General features: G+C 59.1%; 2 protein-coding genes across 2 annotated transcripts; both read right to left on the bottom strand.

Annotated features, from left to right (window-relative positions):
• Positions 1–2068: 2068 nt before the first annotated feature.
• On the bottom strand, positions 2069–17709 carry LOC137750448 (uncharacterized). The gene is given in 13 exon segments (XM_068524792.1): positions 2069–2177; positions 3035–3155; positions 3446–3522; positions 4092–4310; positions 4476–4632; positions 6422–6490; positions 6493–6652; positions 8222–8389; positions 10371–10440; positions 11855–11948; positions 14851–15043; positions 16638–16755; positions 17639–17709. Coding segments are annotated over 13 exon segments (1626 nt in total).
• A 2445-nt stretch (positions 17710–20154) lies between these two features.
• UPK3B (uroplakin 3B) lies at positions 20155–23830 on the bottom strand. The gene is made up of 6 exons (XM_068524380.1): positions 23749–23830; positions 23449–23598; positions 22978–23215; positions 21698–21777; positions 20789–20918; positions 20155–20314 (listed from the first exon to the last, which is right to left on the bottom strand). Exons 1-6 carry the CDS (start codon positions 23828–23830, stop codon positions 20155–20157), a joined length of 840 nt encoding a protein of 279 aa, XP_068380481.1.
• Between the last annotated feature and the right edge of the window lie 575 nt (positions 23831–24405).

Below are 24405 nucleotides of genomic sequence, written 5' to 3'. Positions count from 1 at the left end.
CTGAGACCCTGAAAGCCACCTGGCATGGCCAAAATAAAAATAAAAAACAAACAGAAAAACCCCACACATTTGGTGTCAGAAGTGCTGTGAGTAAAAAACAGATCATAGTACCCTCTAAGGCCATTCTTGGCCCCTCTCTGTCCTGCTCTGGACCCAGGTCCAGCTGGCACATGGACCACACCGTCCAGACCCCCTGCCCTCTTGCTTCTGGCTAGGTGTGGTCAGCACGCGATCAGAAGGCCAGAGGAGAAAGGCCGGGGTATTTAGTCCCCCTGCTCCTGCCAGGCAGACCCTTGCCCATGGCTCCAGCTCACTGGCTCTGGAAACACCACCAGCCCTTCAGGGACAGGAGTGCTTATGGCCCCATCGGTGCCCTGGGTCCCCTTAATATGCTGCCCACCCCTTTGTAAATGCTTTCAATTGCCCCATTAGACAGCATGCCATCTGTTTCCTGCCAGGGTCCGACCCATACTGGGTGCTGGTGGAGTGCAGGGCCTTAGAGTTACCCAGTTCAACCTTCGCTTTTACATTAAGGGGAAAACAGGCCCAGAGAGAGTAAGTGATCTGTCCAAGGTCACCCAGCCCTAGGGTCGGGGCTCATGGCTGCTCTGGAAAGGCTGTGGAGAGATCAAGGCTTAACTGGGCAGAGGCTGGAATTCTGTGTGCCCCCCTCCCCTCCCTGCCCCTCCCAGGCTGGTCATGTGACCATTTCCTCCACAGCAAGAGCCAGATGTGTGTGTACCGGCTTAATAAACCCATTAGAGCCATTTGCACCACCCAGACACAGGCACCTGGGCATGCAGCCAGAGCCCTCCTTCCCTGCCCCATGCCCCAGAGGGTGAGGCCCTTCACGTAACAAGAGGCATCCCCTGGCCTCCTTGCGGTCCCTCACCCCACCCTCTAGCTGTCCCCAACCTGCCCACCCAGCAGTCACCGTGGTTTCCAGGCCTTTGTACACGCTGTTGCTCCTGCCTGGGTCCCCTTCCCAGGTCCACCTGCCACAGTGCGGCCCCTTCTCCAAGGCCACGCCTGCTCAGGAAGCCTCCTCCGGCTCTCAAACCTCTGCACTCCCTCTATCCCTTGTGCTGGCTGGTTTCCCCTCCTCTCCCACACAGCGGTGTGTGACTTGAGGGCAGAACCTTGCTGGGTCATCTTGGCCCCAGGGGGGCCTGGCCTGGAGTGGAGTGGATGATGACAGGTGCTTGGTGCCCTGCATTAGGTTTGGGGCCCGAGTCTGAGCTCAGGCACCTCCAGGAGCTGCAGCTTCTCACACACTTCCACGCCCCCACCCTGGAGTGAGCACAGAGGTCGGGGTGAAGCCTAGAAGCTCTAAGTCCTCCAGCCAGGAGGAGAGGCCAGCTGCAGGGAGACCACAAAGGGGAGGTGGGGGGACTTCCCCGGTGGTCCGGTGGTTAAGACTCCACGCTCCCAATGCAGGGAGCCCTGATTCGATCGTGGGTCAGGGAACTAGATCCCGCATGCAGCAACTAAGCCCGCACGCAGAAACGAAGATCCCGTGTGCCGCAACTGAGACCCGGTGTAGCCAAATACATAAATAAATAAATAAATATTAAAAAAAAAGAAGAAGAGGAGGTGGGGTGGGGGGGATGGCAGCAAGTGCCAGACACGCAGGGCAGGTGAGCATGATCACCTCTTTGGTTTAGCCTCATCGGGCCCAGTGGGACCACTGGAATCATCCTCACTTTACAGACAGGACCATTGAGGCCAGAAGAGAGGCTTGCTCTGCCCCAATGGCTCAGCTGGCCCAGGACCCTGGGCTTCACCCCCGGTTGCTGTGTCCTCCCAAGAGGAGCTGGGGACAGGGATGCAGGGAGACTGCCCAGGTGTACAATGACACAGCCATTCAGGGGGCTGTCCCCAATAATGCCGACATTTATTTCTGACAGGGACAGGCCCAAGCTTTGGACTAAGGACACCCTCCCCCTCTTCCTTATTTGGAAACACTCTCTCCCAGGGCTCTGAAGCAGCAGGGCGAGCCCCCAGCCCATGCTCTGAAGCCTGGACCAGGGGCGAGGCAGAGGGGCAGATGGGGGCCCCTTGGAGCCTCTCAGAAGCCCCCCTCGGCTGAAGGGCTGAACATGTGGAGGGTGTTATATCTTCTCATGCACACCAGCTCCCCTGGGCCAGAGATGGACGTGCTCCCACAGGTGTCATAGCTGGGGGGGGGGGGAGGGGGGAGGGGAGGAGAGACGGAGAGAATGAAGAATATAGGGCCTGATGGAAATCTGATGGCTATTGCCTAGAGCTTGGAGCGCTATTCCTCTAAACCTCACAAATCCAGCTCTGTCTCCTGCCCTTTGTCATCACCCCACCGCAACGCTCCCCTCCTCCACTCCCCACACCCAGGGTGCCTCTAAAACATCACCTGCCTGTTTCCCCTGATCACAACTGGCCACTGGCTCTCTCTGGCCTTCAGCATACAGCCCATTTCCTCAGCTGGGAATCAAGGCCCAGGCCTTCCTGGCAACTCTTCTGCCCCCAGACCCTCCCCACCTGCTTCCCTCCCCCTCCTCTCCAAATCCTCGTCAAGAACCAGATGTCCCTTTCCTCCAGGAAGCCTGGTGGACACCCCCTCCCCACCAGGCCCCAGATGAAGCCTTGAGCGCTCAAGTCAAAGCTCAGCGCTTAGATTAAAAGCAATTCACCACCACCTGGATGTCTTCCACCTGGAGCATCTGCTCTGCGCTCCCACTCGCAATTCCAGCTCTTGCCACCAGGGGGCAGATGGTGCACACTCAGAAAATGTGGCCCCCCACCCCCCCAACCCCTCAGCAGGTGTCAGGCAGAGGGACAAGAGAGGGAGGAGTTAATGCACACACACCCCCACCTAGAGGTTCTAGAACCTTGGGGATCCCTTGATCAATAATTGTTACCCCTGTTCGGCTTTCAGGGAAAACCCTTCCAGCAGAACAAGCTGGGCTGGGGGCCTGGGCTGGGGCGTGGGGAAGGGATAGAGGTGGCCCAGGACAGGGACTCCACCCCTCCCAGGGCAGTCCCGACCCTGTCCACTTACCAGGTGTAGATGAGCCGGGTGAGGAGGGCGGTGAGGAGGATGGCCAGCAGGACCGACGGGATGGCAACAATGGCCACGGTGCCCGCGCTCTGGGGCCCTGGGGCAGCCTGGAGTGCCTCGGCTGACGGTGTGAGGGGCCCACAGGCAGGCGGGGTGAGAAGGAGGCAAGAGATCTGACCTGAGAAGGGGGACCTGGAACAGCCTCCAGACCAACCACCTCTCACCCCAGCCCAAGGCGGGCGGGGCATGCGGGCGGCCTGGGGAGGGGCACCTGCAGACAGCAGGATGGTAATGGTGGCTCTGACTGACTGGGGGCTGGCCCATTCCTCCCCACCCACCCCCAGTCCTCAGGGGCCTCCAGGTCCCTGGGCCTCCAGCCCTGGAGTTTGACCTGCACACCTGGCCCCATACCTTGCTGCAGGCGGGTCTCACTGGACCACTCTGTCTCAGCCATGGGTCCCCTGTCTCTCACCACCAGAAACTTCACTCTGAACAGGAGACCCAGCATTGGGGGTGGGGGTGGGGTCCCCAGGACCTGAAACCCTCCAACCCTGGTGCCTGTCAGTCTGTCCCCCTGACTCCCAGGGCCTGGGGGGAACAGCCTAGAGCTAAAAGCAGTCTTAGAGTCCACCGGAAGGGGCTCCATCCCAGCTGTGACATGTCTCAGCTGTGTGGCCTTGGGTGCATCCCTTGCCTTCTCTGGGACCCTTAGTGTCCTCCCTTGGGAAATGTGTGTGGAGCAGACTAGATGCCTCAGCACAGAACATCAGCGAATCAAGCCCTGAATGAGGAGAGATGGGGCCAGGGCCCACCACTCTGCCTGGATGGGGAGACTCCACCCACATGGTCCCGATGGCCCACGGGGGCGGGGGGCTCAAGTTGGGGGCCCTCTGCTCAAGAAGACGGAAGAATTCACCACGGACTCCCTGGCCCCAGCCCCCGCCTCCTAATGGCAGAACTGGAGCCAGGAACCCAGGCACTCAGCTGGGAGCCACCCAGGCTCAGGTCTGGACACAGGCAGGAGCCCTCCCACCCCAGCCCCGGGCTGGCCGCTCACCGGTAGGGGCCCGGGCCCGGCAGGGGGTGGTTGCAGCCCCTTGTCATCGGGGAGCAGCGGGTATCGTTGCCGACACGGAGGACCCGGAGCTGGTTGCCGGGCTGGCCACCCGGGTAGAGTGCTCGGTTGGCCCTCAGTGTGACGTAGTAGCCCGCCTGGGGGAAGTTGGCAGGGACCGGGGTGTCCTCCACCCTCTGTGGGGCAGTGAAATTCTGGTGGCTGAGGGTGGCACCGAGGGTCAGAAGGTGGGGGATGCATGGGCTCTACCCCATCCCACCAGGCCAGACAGCCTCTGGCCACATCCCCGGCAGCACCTACCCCTGCTCCCTTCAGGCCCGCCTGCCCATTTCACAGAGAGGAAAGCGAGGCCTGCCCCGGCAGCACCCACCATTGCTGTGGGCCAACACCAGCCAGATGGCGTCAAAATCGGAGACGTTAAGGTGACTGAACTGGCCCCGCGGCTGCTCCAGTGTGAAGGTGGACTGGGTAAGTCTCCCTGCCAGGGTGGCGCTTGAGAGCTGGGGCGCATAGGTGATGCGCTCTGGGGCCGGTGCGGGCAGAGAGAAGAGGCTCAACAGGATGACCAAGTCCCCAGCGCCCAGTCTGGGGGGGACGGGCTCATGGCCCTGGAAGCCCCAGTCAGTGGGAGGAGTTAGGGCTTTTCCTGGGAGCTCTGGTCAGGCGTTAATTAGGAGTGCTCCTTGCCACTTCTGTGTCCAGCCCCTGGCCCCTGCCTTTGGGAGCTTATTAGGGGTGGGCACAAGCTGAAAATAGGGCCGAAAACTCCACCGGCAGAGGCAGATGGTGCTAAAAGCCTCCATTTTTCAAGCTGCAGATGCATGTGGCTTAGTTACACCTGTGCAGAACTACAATTACCACACCTTTCTCCAATCACCCTTCCCCACGCTCCCCACATCTCAGGCCGCCCTGCTTCTTTATTCTTCATCCCCAAAACACCCGAAGCCCCTTGCCTTGGGGAAGACAGATCCGAGACTAGTTCTCCTCCTCCCTTGGCTGCCCTGAGAGTTAACCCTCTCCTTGCTGCAATCCTCTGCATCCCAGCGTTTGGCTTGCTACAACGCTGTGCGCTGTGTGTGGGAGGTGGGGGGGAGGTTTGCCCCCCTGTGTCACCGGGGTCTCAGTGATGGGCAGGGCCTGGGGAAGGAGGGCAGGTAGAGGCACAGGAGACCCTTCCCCAGCTGCACGCACGGTTCTGCTTGGGGAGGCGTCTTAGGTCCTGCTGGGGTGACACTCAGATTTGGGGGAGCCTGAGCCCAAGCCCAAACCCTAGGCTGGACTCTTGACAGAGCCCAGTGACCTTGAGCTCTGACACTCTCCAGGCCTCAGTTTACCCAACTCTCAAGTCCCCCCCAGCTCCATCCACACGGTCCAGGTTGGTTTGCTTGATGAGAGGAATGAATGGCTTGGTGGTGGTGGTGGGGGGGTGACACAGGAAGACCCTAGGCCCAGAGGTGGGCCTTGAGGAAGTGTCCTGGCTCAGATCCTAGGGCGGCCTCTCCTCCCCACCCAGTGCTCTGCACCTCCCGCCCCGCCCCAAGGCTCCCTCCCCTTAGAGAACTTGTCCCCCTCTCAGCCCCTCACAGCCCTGTGTAGCCTTGCTGCTCTGCTTGGAGGGCTCGGACCCCTAACTCCTCTCCAGGCCCCCTGAGCTGTCCCTCAGCCCCAGATACTGGAGAGCAGAAGAAAGATGAGGTGAGCTTTATGGAAGTCTCCAGAACCCTCTCCCTCTTTCAGTTCAGTTCAGTGCAATTCATTTCCATTTAATTCAGCTCAACCCCAAAGGTTCAGGGCTAGAACCCTCCTCTCTCAGAGCTCCTGGCTCTAACGCTGAGGCCCAGGGCACACAGCACACAGCAGGTACTTAATATTTGCTTAAAAGAGAGGAAAGACACGGAGCAGCAGAGATGGGGGGATGGGGGCTGCATCTGTAAGTCCCTCCAGTTTGACAGCCTGACAGTGAACAATGCCTGTAGACCCCCTTGGAGAGCTTCTTTTGGGGTAAGCGTTACCCTTGAAGACTTCTTTAAACCTCTCCTGGGGACGGGGACGGGGAGGAGGGGAAGGAGGGAGAGGCACGGAGATGAGAGGCCCAAAGAGAGGGAGGAAGCATTCCTTGCTCCCAATCTTGGGGCGGTGGGTAGGGGGACAGGTGTCTGTCTTGTGACCTGTTCTGGTGGGCTGTCTCCCCTGACCCACCTGGGACCCAGTCCCCAGACTCGGGGCTCAGGAGGCGGCCGGGGGAGGTGGGGTCTGTCTTCCTGAAGCCTGAAGCACAGTGGGCACCCCTGCCCTGCCCGACCCTCACTCACCCAGACTCATCCCCGGATGGAGGCAGGTGAGCAGCAGCAACAGTGCCATCAGAAGAGAAGACTGTCCCCCCCGAGCCTCATGGCCAGGCCAAGCGTCCAACTGTCTGTCTGTCCGAGGGTCTGTCTGCAGCATACAGAGCCCCAGAGGCTCCGCTGTGCGTGCTGGGCTGGGGGAGGCTGCTTCTGGCACCTCCTGCTGCCCCTCCCACGTGCCCCCTTTCTCCCAAACAACTGGTTGGATAGGCTTAGGGGCTGAATCTGCTGGCCCCAAGGATTTGGCATTGCAAGGGAGGGGTCTGAAGAGGAAAACTGCACCCCGCCCCCGCTCCAGGAGGGCCTGGCTAGGGAGGGGCCACGGAAAGAGGAGCCAGCCCTGGGGTCCAGGCAGCCCCAGGGACGGTCCTGCCACGCCTTGTGGAATCTCCTCGTCCAAACAGTCCCCCAACCTGGCAACCACGGCTCCCCACGGCCCCCCTCTGCAGAAGGGAGTTATTCTCATTTCTCAGACGAGGCATAGAGCGGGGAAGGGGGCTTGTCCAAGATCACCCAGCCAGCCGGGCCAGACCCAGAATTGGAGGATCACCCCCCAAGGCAAGCCTAGGGGCACTCCCTCCCTGCTGTCCCCCTACCGCCTGGCCCCGGAAGGGGGCTCCTCAACATCACCCTCCCTCCTCTCCTTAGCCCGGTGACCTGCCCTCTCTCCTTCCTCCATCTCTGGCCACTGCCAGGGCAGGGCAACGCCTCCTCGAGACAGAAGGTGCCCGGATGGGGCCCAGGGCCGGTGGGCAGAGCGTGTACCGACCACCTCCCACCTGGACCAGAGCAGCAGCCCCTCAGGGGGGGTCCCCTGCCCCAAGCACCAGCCCCCACCCCCGCCAGCCCAGCTCCATACCTGGCTGGAGCCACCCTCCTAAAACTCAAACTCCTTTGGGGAGCACTTAAAATTCTTTTTAAACAATTAATTATAAATATTTGTTAGTTATTAAAACGCATTTAATTTATATCTCTATATAATCAAATATATAATCTATTTGATTACCAGCCCACCTGCATTATCTTCCTTTCCCAATACACTTAAACTGTGCAAATTGTTTATTGCAGTGAACTTCAAAAAAGGAAAATATTCCTACCCACACTATGTAATTACCTAGTAGGTTTTTTGTGACCAACTCTTTACTCGGACGAGCTAGTTCCAGACTTTTCAAGATTGAACATTACTGTATTTCACCAGTGATTGACTCAGCCCCAAAGGAACTGGGGGCCAAAAGCAGAGCGAAAAACTCGGGAAGGCAGACGAGGTCGGGGGAGTTCAGGTGTGCGCCTGGAGAGCCTCAACCAAAAGGCCACTGAGGGACTTCCCTGGTGGTCCAGTATTAAGAATCCGCCTTGCAATGCAGGGGAACTAAGATCCCACGTGCACCGCATCGAAGAGCCCGCACACCGCAACAAAAAAGATCCCGCGTGTCCAATGCAACCAAAAAATAATAATAATAATAACTATTTAAAAACAAACAAACAAAAAAACACAATAAAACCAAAGGCCGCTGGGACCCCTCTTCTAAGGCTTCTCACCTCTCACGTGGCTCAGGCCAGGCTCTTCCCGGAGGGCCCTCGCTGCCTTGCAGTACCCAGCGAACTCTTGTCCTTCAGTCCTACCTACCCCAGGGTCTGGCACCACTAGAAACTGTCCCCTGGTTGGCTTTGGTGGCTCCCCTAACGTCCTCCCAGCACCTGGCATGGGCCTCCATCTTACAACCATTGCAATAAAATGTATTGTATCAAATGCATCCCTGTGCACACCTGGCCCTCCTCCCGCTGGAAGCTCCTCAAGGCAGGAACCGCCCCTCCTTCCTCACGGGGTGGCAGGGAGGAGGGGGTGGGCTCGCAGGGGCTGGCACAGGGCCGTCCACAAAGCAGCCACTTCAGCGTGCTGGCGGTTATGTGGATGGGCTTGAGATGCAGGTCATCCTGCGATCAACGTTTAGTCATGGGACACGGAGGTCGCACGGGTAGAATTTTAAGCAGGTGTGTGGGCCTCTGAGACAGCAGGACCAGTGCTCCTGGACCCAGATGTGGAAGAGAGGGGGACACGAGCAGGTCCAGCTGGGGCCCAGCCGGCAAATCCCAGTCAGACCCAGCTCTGGAAAGGCTTCTTTATCTCGCCAGTCTGTTATTACAGAAATGGTCACACCTAGGAAAGTTGAAAGTATATAGTACAAAGAATGCCCATACATATAGCCTCCACCCAGATTCAACAACTGTTAACATTTTGCTATATTTGCTCTCAAGCCTCTCCCTCCCATATATGTATATATTTACTATATATACACACACACACACTATGTTACTCTCTCTATATCAATATATACTTATACGTATATATAATATATACATATATGTATATATAATACATATACTTATATGTAAATATAATATGTATACTTACAAAACATATGTAAATATATACTTATAATACGCATATTTTTTAATATAGTGTTTATTGATAAGTATATAGATTTACTTTTTTCCCCTCTTTTTGTCTTTTGAAAGGCAGTTGAAAGCAGACATCATAACATGGGAAGAGCCTCATCCTTCTGAAAGTACATTCTTGCCCATCGACTTATCTCAGATCCCCAGAAGCGGGCAGGGCAGGCACGATTATTAATCTCATTATACAGATGAGAAAACCAGGCCCCCACAGGGAGAGGAACTTTCTCAGCCCCGTGGATGGTCAGTGGCAGGGCTGGAAATCAACCCTTGGTCTTCTAATACCCAGGCAGGACTCTCTGTCTTTCCCCTTTTCATCTGTGTTTAATTGGGAGGCCTTGCAGGAGCAAAGGATTACGTTTCCTTCTCAGTTTTTGTGGCACCCTTCATTACTGCTCTGCACAAGGTCCTGCTTTTATTTTTTAATTTTTTCTCTTCGTGCCCATCTCTATCCCACTCCTGCCCTCCCTGCCCAGGCATCCAGTCCCCTCAGTTTGGTATGCGTCCTTGTATCTGTTACCTATGGCTACTCTGATACATATTATAGTCTTTGTCTGTGGTAGCGGCCCACAGCTCCTAAAGGAGCATCCTTTGTTCCCTGAAATAGCTCCAGGGTGATAAAGGTGAAATGCGAGTTTTTTTGCTTTTTATAACAAGCCCCTTTCAAGCACACCTGAGTTTATGTTGATGTGGTGATTCTGGAAATCCCCTACATAACCACAGGAAGGGGGCGGCTGGTTGCCAGGGGAACCAGCCACGTGATTAGAGGGTTAGAACTTTCAGCTGCATCCCCCCTACCTCTGGGAAGGGGAGAGGGGCTGGAGGTTAGATTAATCATCAACGGCCAATGGGTTAATCAATCATGCCTGCTTAACGAAGCCTCCAAAAAAAACCCAATACTGAAAAAAACCTAAAATACTGAAAAATCAGCCCTTTCCCTACTGATTTGAAATGCTATTTTTAATCACACACCACAGATGTAGGCAATCCTCAGTGTCCCCTCTCAGCTTGATCTGGGACAAGTTCCCATGGGTACCAGGGGTGTCCATACCCACAGCCCACTTGGGGCCCCAGCTGGCTCCGTTTGTCCCCCCAGGCCCAGGTATGAGGGCTCCTTCCCAGACCCACAGGGCTTGAGGAGTCCCTCCTGGTTCTGCATTCAACCAGGGCTGCTGCAGGTGGCCTAGTGTGAAGAGAGTGGGACCAGGATGCCCAGAGGGGCCAGGAAGGGCTGGGGGTGGTGGTGAGTGGGACACACCAAGCCCTGGGGAATAGTCTATTCCCAAGGACCTACCTGGCTGTGTACCTTTGGGGTGACTCATGGGACAGGGTGGGGTTCCGAACAACCCCCCCCCCCACGCACACACACACACACAGGGCAGCCAGGTAATGCTCCCAAAGGCCCACCTGGCCCTGTGTTACCAAACAAGGCCCCAGCTCCATGGCAACCATCACACCTCACCCCGAGGAAGCGCACAGGGAGAAGCTCTGGGCTCCCGCTCCCCAGCAGAGCGAGACACCAGATCTGCAGCCTGGGGTTTCAGGCAGAGAGGGAGAGTGCAGGTGACCTAGTCCCTTCCCCTGCCACCAGCTTGACCTCGGGGCCACTCACCAGACCCTAACAGACACTTGTCTGTGCTAATTTCAAGGGGAAAAGACCCTACAGTTCACTGACCCCACCCTGCCCCGAATCTTTCTACTGCACAGTGGTCCAGCCCCTTCCAGGTCTGCTTGTACACCCCTCATGACAGGCAGCTCACCACCTCTCCTGTTTAGTTAAAGCATCGTAAACCCAGAATCATAAAGCAGAAAGCTCTTTTGGTAGAATGCCGCCTCGGAGTGAAATCTCACAATTTAGGGCCAAGAGGCAGCCACTGTGGCTCTTCCTTGATCCATGCAAGCCTGGGACCAATTCCTTCCTGCTCCGGATGCTGGGTGGCTGAAGGTCAGAACACTGAGTCCTTTTCAGTTGTTACATTCAGTGCAACTGACACACTGTTTATTGAGGGCCTGCTATGTGCCAGGACCACTGTGGGCACGGGCTGCGGGCAGAAGCTCCAGAGGAGAAGCTAGGGCTGGGAAAAGGGTGGGCACTTTATCTATGCACTCCTCCAACAGGCCATGATAGATCCCCTGCTCTGTGCCAGGCTCTGGGGGACCTCAGGGAACAAAAAACAATCTGACATCCTGGTTGGGAGGGACAGAGAGTAAATAAATACATTCAAGTATAATGGAGTGTCTGGTAGTGATACAGGCTTCAAGGAAGCAAAAGCTGGGAGGTGAGAATTATGGAAGGTGGGGGCTGTTTTAGGCAGGGAGAGCACAGAACCCTGACAAGGTGACATATGAACAGAGCCTGAATGGACCAGGAGAGGGAGAACCATGGGAGAGCCTGAGAAAGTGCTCTCCTGGCAGAGGAAGCAGCTGGTGCAGAAGCCCCAGGACAGCTGTCTATCGCTCTGTAACAAATGTCCCCAAAGCTCTGAGGATGAAAACAGTAACCACTTTAGCATCTCTCAGAATCCTGTAGGTGGAGACCAGGCTCTGCTGGGTGGTTCTTCCGCTCCATATGGTATCAATGGAGTCGCTCATACGGCTACATCCAGCTGGGAGCTTGGCTTCACTCACGTGTGTGGGGTGGCTGGAGCAGCTGAGAGCTGGCTGGGCCTCCCCCTCCTCTCATCCTCTGCCCCACCCTTTTCCTCTCCATGAGGCCACTCATCATTCAGTGGTCCACACTAAGTTTCTTTACATGGCAGCAAGAATCCCAAGAAGGCAAAAATGGAAGCTGGCAGGCCTCTCAAGGGCAAGGCCTGAACATCAGACAGCATTACTGCAGCCAGCCTATGGCCAGAGCAAGCCCCAGGACAGCCCAGGTTCAAGGGGAGGGGAGGGGATGCCACCTGGTGGGAGGTGTAGCATCCATACAGGGAAGGGTGCAAATACCAGTGCCCATCCTTGGAACAATCCACGCAGGCCCCGAGGAGGGAGCGTCTTGATGGCGGTGGGTTTGCTGGGGTCAGTGTGGTTGGGGGATTAACTAGGGAGAGAGAGAAGGGGTAGGAGGTGAGGTCCTCAAGGTCCGGGGGCAGCACAGATGGTGGGGCCGTGCAGGTCGCTGTCCAGACTCTGGCTTTGACCTTCAGAGAGATGTGAGTCTCGGCATAGCGCAGAGGAAGGGTGTGGCTAGGAGGCCTCGGGCTGCTGTGGGGAGAACAGACTGAGGTGGGGGAGGGGGTGGGGGGGTACTTGTCTCGTGGGGCTGTTGTAATAAGGGACCACAAACTGGGTAACTTAGAACAACATTATTCTCTCGTGGTTCTGGAGGCCAGAAGTCTGAAATCAAGGTGTCACAGGGCCACGCTCCCTCTGAAGTCTCTGGGGAAGAACCCTCCCTTTCATCTTCTAGTTTCTCATGGCCGTGGCCTTCCTTGATGCCCCCTGGCATGACTCCAGTCTCTGCCTCCATCTTCACACACTGTTCTCCTCTCTGTGTGTCTGTCTCTGTGGCCAGATCTCCCTCTTCTTAGAAGGACCCCGGTCGTATTGGGTTTAGGGCTCACCCTAACCCAGGATGATCTCACCTTAACTGCAAAGACTATTTCCAAAAAGGTACATTCATGGGTTCCGGATAGACATGAATTTGGGGGGACTCTATTCAACCCAATAGATGGGGGCAAGGGCTGTGGAGCGCCCAGTGAGGAAGCTGCTGCAGTCGTGCAGGGGAGGGACAAGCGTGGTGGCAGGAGGACCCTCTCTAAATTCATTCCCCCTGCCCCCAACCCCGGCTGCACGGAAGCCTCCCTCAAGAAGAAGCCTCCACGCTTTAGTTTTTCTGAAGCTTGGAAGCCCTCTGCCCTGGAGCCCCGGTGGCTGAGGCCAGCCAGGGCTGCTCGCTGCCTGCAGTGTACTACTGGGGGACAGAGGGTGGAACCCAAGTCCTACCAGGCACCCCCAGTGTGCCCACACCTGACCTTGGGAGCAGTGAAGGGGCATTCATGGAGACATTGTCCCCCAAGGCCCAGCTCAGGTAACCTCCCTGTTCTGCCCAGGGCTCACCTCTCCCTGCCGCTCACTCCACTCTGACCACTGAAGGCCTTCCCAAAACCCAGTCTGCTCCCCCTCCCTTGGACCAGCTCCTCGGGTGGTGTTCAGGGCCCTCCACACTTACCCCAGGCCTTGCCTCCTCCCTCTCAGCCCCCCGGCTCCACACCCACCTCATTCCAGCCAGCTGAGCCCCCCTGTGATGCTGTGACCCAGCTTTCCAGGCCTCCTCCTCCCTTCCCTGATTGCCTACCTTCCTCCCTTCCATCCTCAATGAAGTCACCAGCTCAGATGCCACCTCCTCCAGGAAGTCCCCCTGGTGCCTCCACACCTCCCCAGGCTGGGCCGGATGCTGCCCGTGGGTCCCACCACTGCCTTGTTCCCCATCACAGATCCTGTTCCCTACCCTGTACTTTCTGTGCCTGGTTTTGTCTGCGCCCCCAACTCCGCCCTGCAGAGGACCCTATGCAGAAGAGGCACCCAGAGATGTCTGATGACCTGAGCCCACTCTCAGCCCCCCACCCCTCCTGCCCATCCCCCTACCCCCAGCCCCATCCCACCCCTGCCCTGGGGGCTCTCCCATTGCCCTGGCCTCATGGAGTCGGGGCTCAGACAAGGACAGGGCCCCAGGCACAGGGATTGGAGGGCAAAGCTGAGCCCGGAGCTTCCATGAAACACTGGAGGAGACTTTGGGCCACCTCCACCAGGGAGCGGGGAGCAGGGGTGGAGGGCTGAAGACGGGGAGGGAGAGGCCAGGATGATTAATGGGACATTCCTCTCTGTCCCTCAGGGGAGGAAGAATGGTTGTCAAGGGCAACACATTCTTCCCGTGGATAACTCCAGCCTGTGTCACCCACAGGGAGTGGGGTTTCAGGGAGGTGGGGACTGGAGTGTCTGAGCCCAAACTGCTTAGAGAGCGTCACTCATCTTACAGGGGAGGGGAAACTGAGGCCAGCGGAGGGGGGCAGGGCTGCCTGCGAGGCTCATCCAGCAGTTGAGGCATAAAGGGTGGGGGTAGCCCTGGGCTCCTGTCTCACTCCCGGGCTCTGTCCCTAGGAGTCAGGGGTGTCCAGGCTGGGACCAGTGGTGGAGGCCGAAAAGGGAAGGCCAGGACGCGGCTGCAGTGGCCTCTGGCTTCTCCACAGGGAGGGGAGGAGGAGGCCCGGAAAGCTGGGTCAAGGGGCCAGCGTGATGGCCCTTCCTGCCTCCAAGCCTCTGTACACGCTGTTCCTGCTGCCTGTCAACTCTCATCACTGACCCCTGCCCTGTGCACTCCGCCTCCGTCACCGCTCACGTCCACAACACCGTGATGGTGGGTGGGTGGATTAGCCTGCTCCAGCCGCCGGGGCAAAGTGCCCCACACCAGGCTGCTTAAACAACACTTCCTCACAGTTCTGGAGGCTGGAAGGCCAAGATCACGTCAGCAGTGTTGGTTTCTTCTGGGGCCTCTCTCCTTGGCTGGCAGACGGCCGCCCTCTTGCTGCCTCTTCACACGGTCTGTCCTCTGCAGCACCCCTGGTGTCTCTGTGTCCCAATCTCTTCTTATAAGGACACCAGTCAGACTGGATTACATCCCACCCTCAAGAACTTACTTAATTACCACTTAACTTCGTGACCTCTTTAAAGACCCTCTCTCCAAATACAGTCACGTTCTGAGGCACTGGGGGTTAGGGCTTCGACATAGGAATTGTGAGGAACATAACAGGGTGTGTGCCTCTCCCCTCCCCCCACCCCCGGCCCCTCCGTGAGTGGGACATTCTCTAAGGACAGGGACTGGATCGGAGCCCTCTGTGTGGCCTGGAGGGTCTCTGGGCTGGGTCCCTGGGTCTGTTGTCCTGCCCAGCAGCTGCCCCCTCCCTCCTCCACTCCGACACCTCTCTTCCCCCTCCCCTCCCCACCTCCGTGGGGACACGGTGGGGCGGCCAGGCTGCAGAGTGAGCAGTGAGGTGTGGCTGTGCCCCTCTGCTCCTGTTTCATGCTGGCCCCTCCCGAGAAGGTGGTGCCCACCCTGCCCTCTACCACTGGCCTGGCGGCTTCCTGGGCTGGGCTGGCCAGGAGCTGGACGTGCCCGCTACGCCCTCCAGCTTCCTCCTGCGGACAGTAGAGAGAGGCCGAGCTCTGCAGAGGGTTCTTGAGTCGCCATCCTGAAGAGGCAGCAATGAACAGCCCCTAAGGCTGTGACACTGGCCCTGGGGCCCTTCCTGGAAGGCAGATCATCACAAACCCCAGCAAGGCTCCGAAAAACTCCCAGCATGAAATGAAATTGTGCTCCCCCAGTGCCTGGGGACTGGCCACCTTCCTGGGCATGATAGATGATTGCCATTCTGACTGCCCAGCTCCTGCAACACCCTTATTCTGTCAGGGACATGGCTTTCTTGCTGCCATGTCCCCCGGCCAGCGCTAGCCATATGATGTCTTTGTAAGAATCCCAAAAAGGTGTCTCTTCTCTGCACGGACTCGGCCCCCTCACCCCACCCAGGAACCCCACCTGTGGCGGAGCCTGAGTCTGCACCTCCCACTGTAGCAGCCAGAGGGTGGGACGTGCCAGGCTCCTGGGCAGCCAGGGTACCCACCGGTCATGCACCCGCACCAGACAAAGAAGCAGGTGCCCTGGCCAGCTGATTGCGGTCGGTGTGAAGACGCCTTTTATAAAGCATTCAGGCAACAAATATTTATTAAGCAACTACTGGGAGCCGGGCACTGTGCTAGCTGTAGGAGTGCCCTGGTGAGCAAAGCAGACGTGATCCCTGCCCTCCTGGAGTTTACAGTTTAGTGGAGGAGACGCAAAAGTTCACCGTTTTAAATGTCTAATTACAAAATGGAAAGAAAATGTGCTGAGGAAGAAAAGAACACGGCTCTAGGAGAGCTGAGAGAGTCAGGAAGGGCTTCCTTGAAGAAGCGACAGTGAAGCTGAGGAATGATCTAGAGGAAGGGGAGCGAAGTGGAAGAATGGTCTACATTGAGGGAAAAGCAAGTGCAAAGGCCCTGTGGCACGGGGGCTAATGGAGGGTGTGTGTGGCATGAATTCAGGCATCAAGGGATGGATCATGGGGCCTCAGGACTGAGGTGATGAATCTGGATTCTGTTCTTGCAGCAGGAAATCTCTCTGAGAGTTGTGAGCAAGGGTGTGACACCATTAGGTGTATAATCTGGTCCCTCTGGATGCTGGGAGGAGAATGGGGGTGGGGATCACGAATGCTGGTATGGGGAGACCAGCAAAGGGGCAGCTGCTGACACTCTGGCAAGAGACCAGGGTGGCCGGCCTGGGGACTGCAGGGATGATGGAGTGAAACGGGTGGTTCAGAGATACAGAGGAATAAAGTGAACCCAGAGGGTGAGAGGGAGGGAGGGGTGCTGCCCTGCTGCCTGGTTTCCACCTGCTGTCATCCTGATTCCTTTGATTTCTGGCCTGATAGGTCATTTGCGAGTCATCGCCCCCACAACCATTGCTGTTTTATTCCTTTTTAACAATGAACTTGTTTTTAACCACTGAGCCATTATGTTATGGGCCAATGGATTTGGAGGCACTTCCCCAAATACAGCCCTGGAGAAAATTTAAAACATCATTTAATGAAAAATTCTCCACAAAGTAGTTCTCACTATGCGCCCTGCTCAAGGCTGTCACGAGCAGACCCTTGCCGGGCTGGCATCTGGCTCATGACCCTCTCTGAGGCAGAGGCCCTGCCTCGCACGGCTCCCCGGGGTCCAGCGTGACGGTGCCTGTGTTGGCGATGACCGGTCCCACCAGCCACCCCTTCTCCGTGTGGACTCTGTGGCGCCTGGGCACGCCTGTCAGCACAGCCCTGGGGCAGCATGCCCACAGCTGGGCAGGCTCACAGGGTGGCCTCCCGCTGACCAGCGTTGGCTTCCATCTTTGTAAAATATTAACAATTTGTGGACTTCCCTGGTGGCGCAGTGGTTAAGAATCCGCCTGCCAATGCAGGGACACGGGTTTGAGCCCTGGTCTGGGAAGATCCCACATGCCGCGGAACAACAAACAAATAAACAAATAAAATTAATTAATTTAAACAAAAACAATTTGTCAGTGTATTTGTGGATTCACTGACCTAAGATGACGTTCCCAGAACCTCCTTTTCTGGGGATCTGCTCTAAAGCTGGGGTGATAGAACCACTTTCAGAACATAAAGGGCCCCATTTTGCATTCATACCCATCCCCACATCAGAAACCCAAGCACAGGGACTTCCTTGGTGGCACAGTGGTTAAGAATCTGCCTGCCAATGCAGGGGACACGGGTTCGAGCCCTGGTCCGGGAAGATCCCACATGCTGCGGAGCGACTAAGCCCGCGTGCCACAACTACTGAAGCCCGCGCACCTAAAGCCCGCGCTCTGCAGCAAGAAAAGACACCGCAATGAGAAGCCCGTGCACCGCAACGAAGAGTAGCCCCCGCTCGTCGCAACTAGAGAAAGCCTAGGCACAGCAACGAAGACCCAACGCAGCCAAAAATAAATAAATAAATAAATAAATAATTTATTTAAAAAAAAAAAAACAAAAACCCGAGCACAGCCTCTCCTTTTGGCTTATCCCCCAAGTCTAAGAAGTGCCTGATTCCTCCAGCCACCTCCTGAATATTTCTAGAATTCAATTCTTCCCCTCCAACCTGCTTTGTCTGCCCCAGCTGGGTCAAGGCTGATTCCATCTGCCTGGAGGTCACCCTCCCTCTTACTGGCCTCCTGGCCTCCAGTCCATGCTGCCACGGCCCCGGGCACCATCCGTGCCACCGCAGGGCAAGACCATTTGCACCTGATCTCCCTGAGTCGCACCCTCTCTTCCTCTCTCCTTCTTTCCTCTGACTTGGCTGACTTGCATTTGCCTCCTGAGACTCATCTCAGCCCTAGGAAGTCCCCTTGACCATCAGGTGGGGTCAGTTGCCTCCCCTGGGCTCCCCTGCCCAGTCTTCACTCACCATGTTGCAATGTCTGTTCAGAGCTTCTCTCCACGGTTAAGCCCCAGTGGCCCCGATGGGGTGACAGCAGCTCCTCAGAGGGTTTGAAGATGCTGTTCAGAAGTGAGGGGCAGCCCCAGGCATGCACAGGTCGTCGTAGCTCCTGGGACCCGCACAGATTCTGGCACTAATAACAAGCCACAAAAGGACCCTGGGACATGAAAGAGCCTGGGGCAATTCCTGCTCCTGGCTGATCCTCCAGCTTTGGGCAGATTTGTTTCATTTTTTTACTCAGCAAACACCAGTGGACCCCTCTTCCTCCCCACCATATCCCTCCTGGGCAGGCCCCAAGCTGGGCATCCTGGGCCTCAAGGGCCTCCCTGTCTGGTGTTGGAGCCAGGCCTGGGCAGGACAGTGTGAGACTGGCTCCTCTGGGGGTAGCTGGTGCGGGGGAGGGCACTTTTAACCGTCCTCCAATTCCAAGAATCCAAGAGGGTCCTGGGCTCTACAGTAGCAGAATTTCAAAAGTGGCTGCCTGAAGGGGCTGGTTCCCATGGCCAGGTGTCACCCAGGACACCAGGGCCTGAGCTCCTGACTACATCTGAATCTGCTTCTGTCTGCACCTAGAGCGGGTCTTGTGGCTGGTGGGGATGAGGGCAGGGTGGGAGAGAGACCACAAGGGACCAGGGGTGCATGGGTTTTCAAAGCAGAACCCCCTAAAGTGTTTGCCTGGGAGGGAGCACTGCTAAATCCACCTGCGTCAGCGGGAGGCTTCCTGGCCCTGCCCTCCACTGTGGGTGGGTTCCCCTGGGCCCATCAGGAGATGGGGCACCCTCAATGTATAGTTAGGGCTGGCAATCAAGGGCATAGGCTCAGGGCAGCCCCGGGTCTGGTGTCGGGGCCAGGCTGGACAGAGCAAGGCCAGGCTGGGCCCCGCGTGTAAATTCTCCTCTTCCAGAACCAGCACAGGCACTACTAGGATGGAGCAGCCAGACTGCGTTTATTCATCTCCAAAAAGCAGGCCCCCCCCCCCACCGCTGGCCACCGCTGGGCACCCTCCTCGGGGGGCCTGCCTGCTGGGAGCCGCGGTCAGACTAGAGGGGCCGGGAGCGGGTCCAGGGACACGGGGTACGGTGACAGTGGACAGGGCGCGGCGGGGAGGGTACTGAGCCTCAGTTTTTCCATCCAGAAAACGGTGGCGGCTGTGCGGATTGGACGACACATCGTAGATCCTCAAGCGAGAGCGTCACTGCTCATCCCTCTGGCTTGGCCGAGGTGGGACCTGGAGCCCTGACCTCCAGAGACGCTCCGGAGCGGCGGTAGCTCTACGACATTGGGTCACGCGGCGAGACTCGCCGCAGTTCATAGGAGTGCGCACGCGCGGGACCCTGCGGCTGCGGTGAACTGGCGCCCCCTTGTGGCCATAGTGGGAACCACCGGCCTTGCGGGCGGGCGGACGGACGCTGCTGAGTTAAGTGTACCCTCCTGGGTGATGGGGGCTCGCGGAACCCGGAGAGTCCATTGGGGTGATCGTCTGAGGAGTGTGAGCCCGAGGGTATGTGACAATGTGAGGGAGTGATAGCCTCCCAATAGTGACAGGTCACATCAGGACACGTGGTCATCTGAGGTGCAGAGCAGTGAGTGAGCTCCCAAGAACAGCACCGGGCTCTGCGTGAGGGCCCATGTCTGACACTGTGCAGGGCATGCAGCAGGAGCTCAATAAATGTTTGTGGCGTGAGAGTGAGTGGATAAGTGTGTGAGCCATCTGTGTGTGCAAGGGGGTTAGGAGTGGTGGCCGGAAAGTCAACATGTGTCTACACTGTCAGACCTTACAGCTGGTGAGTGCCACCCTCAGAAAGGGCCCCCGTCCAGGGACAATGGAAGAACCTCTAAAGGCTCCACTGCAGCCCCAGCCGCTGGTGGATGGGACAGAGGGACAGAGGGAGGCCTCATATACCGCAGGATGGGCCCAGCCCAGCTCCCTGCACAGGGCAGACAAGGCCCCCTGCAGGCCTCCTCCTGGGGCCTGGAAGCTTCCTGTCAGGGCAGTCTCTCCACGTCACCTTCCAGCCTCGCTCGAGGCAGGCAGAACAGAGGCAGATGGCGGCGCAGGCTGGATGCCCAGGTGACCACAGCCCTCCCCTGAGTGCAACTTCACTGCCTGGAGCGGGGGAACTGGGAAAGCCCAAGGCAGGGCTGCTAGTGGTGGGATTTCAGGCAGGGTGGGGAGGTGCGATGGGGGAGGGGCACGTGGGTGCAGGTCCCCCACGGCCCCAGCCCCAGCCGTATGGGCCAGGCTAGGGGCTGAGGCTGGGGAGGGGTTCCAGGCCAGGCTCGCAGCCCACAGGCAGCGTGGCAGCCTGGCTGGGTGGGATGTGGTGGGTCATGTAGCGTGTCCCCATGAAGGAGCCAATTCGCAGCTGCTCTGGGGCCTCCTCCGGCCACCACAGGCTGGAGCTGGATGGGGAGAGGAAGAGGTGCAGCTGTCTCCCTGCTCGGTGGAGTGGGCTGCCGAGCTCCCCACTCCCAGAGCCCTCCCCCTGCAGCCTCTGATCTCCCTTTCCTCCCTTGTAGAGCCAGCTGGAGGTCTGCCTCCTCCAGGTGGCCACCCTGACTACCTGGGTGTCAGTTCGCTGAAATGATAGAGGGCTCATTGGAGAGAAAACAAGGTCAGGGAGGACAAGGGCCCGGGCAGAATGAGGTGGCCCCTTCTCTGAACCTGTTGTCAGAGGAGCTGCTGGACCACCTCCCTGACCTCCCAGGTGAGAGATATCTGGGGGGGTGGGGGGCGGGGAATTCCCTGCACATCCCTGGAAGGGGCACTGCCCACCTCAGAACCACAGGGCTCATGGAGGGCTTCCAGGTGCTGGGACCAGTGAGAGGGAAGGGGTTCAGGGTGAGAGAGGGGCCCTCGAGGGTGTCACCACTCACAAGCGCACGCTGGAGGCTGCCAGGAAGGCCAGGAGCAGGAGGCCGGCCAGAGAGGAGAGGATGGAGGTGATGACGATCATGTCACCACTTCGCCGCCCTGGCCACGTGTCAATGGAGCCTGGGGACTTCCCTGCACACACAGTGGCTCTCAGAGGCTGCCCCTGTACCCCAGGGCGGTCACCTCCCCACCATGCTCACACCCAAGGCTGACTGCCTTACATCCCCAGCCAGGCTCCTGAGCCCATCCATCTGTCCCTCTCAGCTGGGCATCTGTACTCTGCCAGCCTGGACCACCACCCATCGCTCCAGCCTCTGCCTTGGTCTCACCTTCTGGGCTGTTCCCACCAATGTGCCTGCCCACTGCCCCACCTGTGGCAGGCAGAGTGGCAGCAGAGCTCAGGACTGCCCTGCTCCTGGAGCCTGGCATTCAAGACCCTCACATGACAAGACCCTCCAACACCACCAGCCCGGCCTCTCAGCCCATCTCCCAGGCGCCCACACGTGGGACACTCCAGCCTTTCACGTTTAGTTTCCTTAGGGCTCTGCTGAGGGAGGCCTCCCGGGACCCATGGCCCTGATCGACTCCAGCCTCCCTCCTTCTTGCCCTGGCCCTTCCCCTCCACCCGGCAGTGCTGGGCACAGGGTTGGCTCCCTGAAGGAGGGGAAGACTGATTCTGTCTATGACGGGGCTGGGGCCCGGGGCACCCGAGGGTTGGCAAACATTTCGGGGTGGACAGAGCCGGTGCCCCAGCCTCCAGCATGAGGTTCTGTATTGGGGGGGTGGGCTGCCTCTGAGCCCCCAGTCCCACAGCAGCAGGGGGAGGGGCCAGCTGAGCACAACCACGGTGGAGGGGGCGGGCAGTCCACACGGGGCAGACTGGAGCCGGAGCGCCCCTCCCCCAGCGCTACCTTGGCGGAGAGTGATGGGGTCGGACCACCTCGTCTGGGCCTGGGGTGAGCCCTTGGAGTCCATCAGGAGGAACTTCACCCTGGAGAGAGGAGGAAGGGTGAGGCTCCGAGCCTCGACTGCCCTGGGCCAGGCCCCAGGCAGCTGTTGCTGGCTGGCCAGGCTGTGGGCCTTTCCATGTGTAGGGGAGGGTGGGGCCCATCAGCACCGGCCGAAGCCTGGCCCTGCTCTAAGAACCCCCTGAGATCTCTCTGGCCACAGTGACCTCTGCCAGCAGCCCCAAACCATCTGAACCGTCGCTCTCCAGACACCCTATCTGGTTTAGGTGGCCCCGATTACTAAGTGTCACATGCAGGGTGCCTCAGGGTGGCTCAGCGGGGCGCGTGGGGGGGCCTGGCCTCCCAGAGAACTGCTGGCTGTGAGGAGTCTGTGAGGCCTTGGAAGGCCCCCCTATAAGAGCGGGCACCCCAGGCAAAGGCCAGGGAGGGAAGGCTGTGATCAGGGCGCACTCGGAGCCCAGGATCACGGGAGGGGGCAGGCTGAGCTCGGGGGCACCGGGAGCCGTGCGAAGCCTCGGTTGTATCTTTGTCCGCAGGTGGGGGGCGGAGCTCTGGAAGGTTTCCGAGCCGCGAGGAACGCAGGCAGGCTGGCACTGACGGGACGGCTCCGGTGGCCGTAGGGATGCGGCGGCAGGTGTAACTGGAGGCCGCGCCAGGGAGTGGCCACGGGGAGGGGGAGGGGGACCTGGCCGGGCTGGGTGAGAGGGCGAGGGAGGCGTGGGTGGAGCCTACGCCCCGCCCCACCTTCCCTGCGCCCCCTGCCGGTTCCCCCAGCCGCACTGGGTCTCCCTGAGGACCTCTGGCCTTGTCCCCTCGTCTGACACCTGCTCTCCCACCCCGGCTCCACCCTCAGCCCCAGGCTTAGTCTCCCGCCAGATCTACCTGTGGGAGGGATGGTGGGCCCTGCAGCATTCCTCTCCCCCATTGTGGGGCCTGCAGACTCCTCCCCACCCCCCCACCCCACCAGCTCTGCGATGCCCACCTCCTCCTCGTGGGCCTCCTGGAAGGGCCACATTCTCTCTGCCCCCCCCCAGCTGGTCGGACCCCACAGAGGAAGAAACCCAGGCTTGTGAAGGGGAGGGGCTTGCTCCGCCTGCAGCCAGGAAGGGGCAGGGCCAGGACAGAGGCCTGGGGAGAGGCTGGGGTGGGGGGGCAGCCCTGGTCCCCAAAACCCCTCCTCTCCCAGCACAGCCCTCTTCCAAGGTCCAGGTTGGGTGACCCACCTGTAAGGTCCAGGGCCGGGGAGGGGGGCGTTGCAGTAGCGTGGCTGCTGGAGATCAGCAAGGCAGCCGGCGTCATTGCCCACCCTAAGCACCAGGGCGCCCCCCCTGCCACCCACTGGGTCCTCACAGGGCAGCTGGTCCAGGGTCAGGGGCAGCGTCATGTAGTGGCCATCCGTCAGCAGCCTCGGGGAGGCTGGGATCTCAGCCAGTGTCTGGGGGTTCTGGAAGTCCCTGGAGGCTGCAGGAGTGAGGGACAGATTGGGGCTGGAGGGGAGGAGCAGACCGGACCTCGCCATAGCCCCTGGCTGGGTCCAAGGCCTCCAGCCCTGGCCCTCCATGCCTCACATGAGACTTTGTCACCCCTCAGAGCGCCCTCTAGATAAAGCCCAAACTCCCAATCCACACCCAGTTGTGAGGGGCTCCCAGGGCCCCTGCAGCTCTCCTCAGCCCCAGACCTGCACCAGGACATACCGTTGCTGAAGGCCACCACCAGCCAGACGGTGCTGGCAGCACTGGCATGCCCTTCCAGGACACAGCGCGGCTGCTCCAGGGAAAACGTGGTGGCTGTGACCTTCCCTGCCAGGTCCCAGGCTGTTATCCGCGGCGTGTAGGGGACGAGCTCTGTGGCCGTGGAGATAGGGGTGAGGGTCCAGGGCCCACTGCCCCTGGGGCTGCCTCTCCCAATCGGAGGGGGCGGGCTAGCAGGGTCCCAGCAGGTGCCCCAGCCCCTTGGATCTGGCCAGGGGCACCCATCCCGGGACCCCCACTCACCCAGGCTCACGCAGGGCTGGGGCCACACCAGCACCACAAGGAGCAGCAGCCAAGGGTGCAGCTGCCTCCAGCGGAGCCCCATGATGGCCTGCAGAGCACCCACGCACCCACAGCCTGGGGCTCCGGCCTCGCCCCCTCCCCCAACAGCGTGGGCCTGGAGGAGCTGGTTAGTCAGGCTGCCCCGCTGGCCGCTGGCTGAGGGCTTGAAAGACCTGAAAATGTAAGTGCACCCTCACTCCTCCTCCCAGCCCAGCCCACCCCGGGGAGGGCGCTGGGCAGGGCTCCGGTGTGGGGCAGGCCAGGGCCAGTTAGGAGGGCAGGAGCAGGGCCGCTGGAGCTCAGGGAGAGAGGTCATTGGACCCCCAAGATGCAGGCCAGGTCACCCCAGAGGCCCATGTCTGAATTTGGGTCCCACCCAGCCTCCCAGCCCTGGGGAGGAGGGCTGATCTCTGGAAACATGGGCTCAGGGCCACATGCCAGAGATTCCTGCACCCCAGGTGCCAGGAGCCTCCCTCTGGCCTTCCACCCCACCCAGGGAAGGAAGTGGGCAGCCCCAAACTGTCTGGCTCCAGCCCCATCACCGCCCCTGGCCATGCCACCATCGCTGCACCCTGCCCTTCCTCCCCGAGGCCACATCCTCCCTCACTCCTCAGTTCC

The sequence above is a fragment of the Eschrichtius robustus genome, chromosome 16 (assembly GCF_028021215.1).
Source record: "Eschrichtius robustus isolate mEscRob2 chromosome 16, mEscRob2.pri, whole genome shotgun sequence".
Classification (NCBI taxonomy): Eukaryota; Metazoa; Chordata; class Mammalia; order Artiodactyla; family Eschrichtiidae; genus Eschrichtius; species Eschrichtius robustus.
The sequence above is the reverse complement of the archived record's forward strand: the minus strand, read 5'-3'. Positions and strand labels throughout refer to the sequence as shown.

What these genes read in the sequence shown, in the direction of transcription:
- UPK3B (XM_068524380.1), bottom strand. Translation starts at nt 23,830, where the DNA reads ATGGGGCTCCGCTGGAGGCAGCTGCACCCTTGGCTGCTGCTCCTTGTG. An exon ending in GGTGGTGGCCTTCAGCAACG is followed by an intron (nt 23,216 to 23,448) that starts GTATGTCCTGGT and finishes TCACTCCTGCAG; the next exon opens with CCTCCAGGGACTTCCAGAAC. An exon ending in CCCGGCCCTGGACCTTACAG is followed by an intron (nt 21,778 to 22,977) that starts GTGGGTCACCCA and finishes TCCTCTCTCCAG; the next exon opens with GGTGAAGTTCCTCCTGATGG.